The sequence below is a fragment of the Mustela nigripes genome, chromosome 3 (assembly GCF_022355385.1).
Source record: "Mustela nigripes isolate SB6536 chromosome 3, MUSNIG.SB6536, whole genome shotgun sequence".
NCBI lineage: Eukaryota > Metazoa > Chordata > Mammalia > Carnivora > Mustelidae > Mustela > Mustela nigripes.
The window spans coordinates 92874220-92880219 of NC_081559.1; the positions used below are offsets into that span (position 1 = coordinate 92874220).

Here is a 6000-nt window from a genome sequence, read left to right on the forward strand (position 1 = left end):
TTATTCAAACTTACCTCCTCAGTGAGCCATCCCAACAGCCCATCTGCTGGTGATTCCAGCCTCTCACCTCTCATTGCCTATCCCTCTTCCTTGCTTTCTCTTTCCTTACAAACATTCACCAGCATCTAGCACACTGTTTATTCACCTTCCTGATCATGTTCATTACCCTATGCCTTTGTCTGTTTTATTCTCAGTTTATCTCATGTGCTTGTAAAAGTGCCTGACACATAGTAAGGACTCGACAGGTATTAGTGGAATGAATGAACCCCTTAGAACCAATTCTGAGAAATGTTTTGAGACCACTAGTTACTCTGGTGTCAGAAACCATGATCTGTTCATCTCTACAAGGCATGCAGATGTGAATAGTTACATATTTACTTAAAGCAACAAGCAACATCAGTCCTTATCTGGTACTCTTGCTGACATAATCCTTCTTCCTCAGCATGGATGGCAGACTGCTCGACACTAAATATAGATCAAAGGATCCCATCACAATGATGACAGGCATTCAGCAACAGCCTTGCCAGATCAATGACCCCACAGCCTACAGCTCACCAGACTTTCTCTCAGTCAGTACAGAAATCCTTAGCAACCTAATGTGCCAATCACTTATTATTCATCAATACATTGTTTGTCCAAAGCCAGGAGTCACGTAGAAATGCCTCCAATTTGAATGAGGTTGATTAACAGCTCATCTATGGACTCAAGGGAAAACAACAGACACTAACAAAAAGCTTTAATTTGTTAATACTACAATCTAAACCCAGAAAATGGTTTCTAGGTTTCTCAAATATACTTATTCGGGTCTCCTGGGAAAGCTGTTTAAATTCCAGAATACACTGGACCTGAGTTGTGAGATTTGGTAATATACTCACAAAATGAAACTGATGTCACCTGCAATGCAGGTTCTTTAAAAAAAAAAAATTCCAAATGAAATATAATAGACTCACATACATAGTAATAGATTCTAAGATATTAAAATTGCCTTTGAAGGTAATGACCCAGAATTGCTCTACTGAATATGACTCCTCAAAATGACATTATTGTTTACCTTTTAAATAGTGTTGCATACATGTCACTACAATTTATGGCAGCAAAACAGTAAAAACTGCTGAAATGCAAAGCAATAGGAGAAGAAAAGATAAAGCCACAAGGCACTGGTTAAATAAATTACTGAATACAAGTACAAAAGAATACTATATAGCCATTAAAAATGAAATTAGCCCATTTGCACTAATAGGTAATGTACATCAACATGTTATGTGATCAAAGCAAGCTGCAAACAAAGGGCACATAGTAATATTCTGACTGTACAAAGTAAAGTGTGTATATGTATGTACCTATATACATGTATGAATTAGGTATTTTAAGGACCACCTTCTCCACCAATTTCTACTCTGCTCCCTATCCAGGAGTCTGGTCTGGATAGATTAATCAATAGGGGTCCCTTGCCTTGTGGCTTCTAGTTGGATTCAGCCAGTGAGAGCCCTGGCAGGAGATACAAGGGTGAGGGCTGTTCAGTCCCCTGGCTCTTTTCCTACTTCTCACAGCAGGTTGGTTATATCCCTCTAAAGGTCATGACATCGGCTGAGCATCCTCTCCATAAAGTTTCCCTCCAGATTCCAGAAGCCACTTCCTTTCTTTGCCCCTGCCGATCCACAAGTCATAAAGACTGACACTAGCTCAGGGGCACTCCACAATTCCTTGTAGCTTTGCTTAACCTCTGCTCACACCTCCCTACTTTCTCAAGTAGTCCTTTTATTCAACTGCTCCCCATGACCTTCTCTGCATATACATTGTCTTTTTTGTCAGACCGTAAATAATAATACTACGAATACTTTGTGTGTGTCTATGTGTATCTTATGTGGTTTATACCCACTTACATGCATGGAGAGGTACTTACGTGTCCAAAGAAAATCTCTGAAGGAGATTGAAACATATGGTCTGGACTTTGGCATTCCATTTTGTATCTTTCAAATTTTTTCTACTCTTAAAATATCTGGTCATATACATGTAATACATTTGTAATTTCGAAGCAAACCCAAACGGGAAATACATATTTACCACCCTTTTGATGGCACATTAAGGAGGGAAAGAAATAATGAACACTAGGGAAAATGCAATTGATGACAGAGATGCCCGTTTGGAACAATCCGATGTGTCTGATGGGAAGGAACGTCTCTCTGAAACTGAAGTTTGACAGTTATCAAAGAATACATCCATTGCCACATCTTGTTCCAAATGACCTGCTTTTACAAGAGCAGACTTATTTTGAAAATTGGCTTCCAAATAAGCCCTTTTTCTCCACACATCTCATCTGTGGTTCAGATTTGCTACTTTCCATCTTAATTGCACTTTTTGGAAGAACTTTAGACAAGAGTGAAGTCATATAAACTTGCTCATTTAGATTTGATAAAATGTTTAGCCTTTTGTGATTAAAACAAAATAGCCTCTTTCACAGAATTGCAAGATTGACTTTTAGAACTATTTCCAAAGCTTACTAAAACTACTATGAGGTAAAAAACACAAATCACTAATGTGGTATTAGAGCCCACAATTAAATTAATTTATAAGGGCTTTAGTGCAATTAAATTTCCTACAGGCCATATCTCTAATGGCGCTGGGTTTTTTTACTTAATACACTTTAAAGCATAATTTACTTTCATTTTTGCAAAGTCATTTAAATATTACAAATATCACTTTTGTACATATTTTTATGGTGACACAATACATTTGCAGTCTATTTAATTTACAACTGATGAGAATAAAATGAAAACTCTTCTAGGACCATACGTCTTCCACAACATCCCATTTTCCTTTTCCAAGATATTAAGTGTCTAAGTTATGTGTATTTGCAAGAATGGACTCCTGAAAGAGTAATAAATATTTTAAATGATCTGATTATGAACCTTGAAGAAAATTAAAATCTAGAGCAAAGAAACACATCAGTGATACAAAGAGCCAAGATGTTTGGGTCCATCATTTAAGATAATAAATTATTGCCTTTAAAATTCAATTGAACAGATCTTTCTCACACTCAAATTAAGGAAATGCTTAGAGAAGAACATGAGTTATGTATAAGCTTCCAAATTTCAGTTCAACTTATTCATATATTTATGTACAAGGTAGCTCAAGATCTCAAAACACATTAAGGAGACTTCATAGTCACAGCTAATGAATAAAGGTATTAGGACAATTTTTCATGCTCCCAAACCTAGATATGTAGGATCTATGCTAGAAAATATTCAATAATAAATAGCTAACTAATTTGTCAGCCAAAAGAAAGGGACATACAGAACTGGTCCAATGCATTTTTAGCTGAGAATATCAGCTAAACTCAGATGTGATTCTTGCTAGAAATGTGCTGCACAGTGGTGATATATTTGACAAAGGAGAAGCAGATGTAACTATGGAAATCATAACTTTAATTGACAACAACATGAAAATTCACAAGTATAACAAGCGTCACAGATAGAGGTGACAATTATGCAGAAATAAAAATTAAAAGTAAGCTTTATTATAAAGAAAAGGAGTCTGTTTTTCTTCTCTGGATATTTCCTACTACTGCAGAAATAAGAATAAGGATGGAAAGAATATTTTTCTCATTAATGAAAACGGGACAAAAGAACAGCCAGGATATTCCTACCTGGTTTCCAGATGAACTGATTATCCTTTTTGCCTTCCAAATGAGCTGCATGGGACAGCAAGACAGAAAGTAATAGAAATAGCTTCCTCATGCTCCTCCATAACCAGCAAGGGACAGCCAGATTACCCTTTGAAAACATTCTTCAGATTTTCAGCCTCTTGACTTGCCTATTCCTAAAAACAAACAAACAAACAAACAAATAAACAAAAACCCAGAAACAAAAAAAGGAAATAAAGAAAGAAAACCAGATAAGTTTCTTCTGTACAGAAATTATAAAAACCCACATTGACTGCTAGAACCTTTATCATGATGACATTACAAATTTCCCATTACACAGAGTACATATACTATTACCATTTTAAGATCAAAGGTTAATTAGCCATGCTTTCAATCCTTACCCACGGAAGAAACTCTCAGTCCTAAGGACTCCACAGTCCCCCAGTCCATCTACTTTTGTTTGTAAGAGGAGGGTTGGCAGATACCGGGTCTATTCCCTCCTTCAACTTAGCCAAACTCTTTGAGGAGCTCACGATTTGGGAAGAAACACGCACACGCAGCAAAGTCCAAAATAGGGCAAAGAATGCTCTAACACTCGTATTAAGAAAAAGATATGGAAAGACTGAGGAGGATGTAATTAGATCTTCCATGGTGAGAAAAAAAAAAAGAGAGAGAGAGAGAGAACACAACGTATTACGCGAGAGGAGCCTTAGGAAAATAAAGGCTTAAAGGAACCAGGAAGGGCACCTGAGGCCTTGAGAACTCGATACTTACATGCATTTTGTTTTGAGGGGCTGCTGAGTGGGCCTGTGGCTGCTGGGAAGGAGGCAAAGGGGAGGGAGGAATGGACAGGCTGGGGAGCACATTATGAAGACCCTTGAATGTCATGTAAGTGAGTTGGGTTTCATTCTGTAAGGAACATTCTAGGAGAGCAACTGATTTTTAAATAACGGACCGCAGTGTGCATCACGATGCATGGTAGATGAGGCTAGACAGGAAAGCAGGCAAAGAGTCCAGGCAAGAACTGACGAAAGCTTCTGGGGAGATCTGAAATGTGGTGTAGCAGCCAGATTCGGTTAACCATTGGATGAGATATGAGAGAGAGAAGACAACAAAGACAGCAAAACTGCCAACTTCCATGACCAAACAGATGGGACCCATTTACCAAAGGAGGAAAGGAGAAGAGGGGCAGGTTTGAAAAGAAAGAAAGAATTTCCTTTAGAGAATATTAAGTCTGATGTGCCTACAGGGTATCCAGGTAGTTTCTCAAATGATAATAAGAAAAGTCTGTCTGGGGGCAGCTGGGTAGGCTCAGTCAGTTGAGCGTCTGCCTCGGGCTTGCGTTGTGATCCCAGGGTCCTGGGATGGAGCCCTATATCAGGCTCCCTGCTCCATGGGGAGCCTGCTTCTCCCTGTCCCTCTCCCCCCCTTGTGTTCTCTCTCTCACTCTGTCTCTCTCTGCAAAATAAACAAATACAATCTTTTAAAAGAAAGAAAGAAAAGTCTGCCTGGAGCTAAGAAGCCTGGAGAGGATGTGCTACCATGCTCGTATGGGGCAAATGGATTAAAAAACATAAGTAGAGGGGGACGAAAGGATTGAACAATAAAAGGATATCAATAGTAGAAATTATTGTCCGTACATAGTCACCCACAAGACTGCTAAAAGCAGGGAGGGAATCTGACTGTGAGCTTTCTAGTGACCAAAGAAAGAAATGGCTACTAAAGCCCTCATGTCTGCAGGAGAAAATTCTATCTCCATTTCTCACTAGTGTTTTAGGAGAAGCCACAGGTCTGCAGGAGAAAATTCGATCTCCATTTCTCACTAGTGTTTTAGGAGAAGCCACAGCTCTGCTCTCAAGCACTGATGGACTTTATCCCATGACTCCTCATAAACACAGATGATGTGCCCAGCAATGTGCTGAACACAGCCCTTCATCAAATAAAAAAAAAACAGTGGCAAGCCATATACAGCAGAATGGCTCTCCTAGAACACTGCAAGGGCAAAGTGGAAAAGTACACATCAGTAAAAAGAAATCCTATCGAAGAGTCAAACAATGCAGTTCAAGGGCAGTCTCTGACAGTCTGCCTGGATCCACGGATGAAGACAGTACTTGGATTAGCAACCGAAACCTTTTCTTCAAATTCTGTATTGCATACCAATCCTGAGAAGCATCAAAGTGGAGTGATCCAACTGAAATAAGATTGTGTTCTCTTGCCTGGCTGCTCCCAAGGCTGGCCCATTTTACTATTTCACGGAACCTTTGCAGCATGGCTGGATGGGATTCAAAAACCTCAGGCCTAGAGAACTGAACTGGCTACATTTCTTTGTAGCAAATATCCAAGAGTATGATCTGCTG

The 6000-nt window shown here is 39.0% G+C and overlaps 1 protein-coding gene across 1 annotated transcript in view; it reads right to left on the minus strand.

Moving 5' to 3' along the window:
* Positions 1-3813, minus strand: part of THSD7B (thrombospondin type 1 domain containing 7B) — a 717646-nt gene extending 713833 nt beyond the window's left edge. The window contains exon 1 of the mRNA XM_059395498.1: positions 3647-3813. Coding sequence (XP_059251481.1) covers positions 3647-3785 — 139 coding nt within the window. The 5' untranslated portion in view covers positions 3786-3813. The remainder of the gene's footprint in view (positions 1-3646) is intronic.
* Between the last annotated feature and the right edge of the window lie 2187 nt (positions 3814-6000).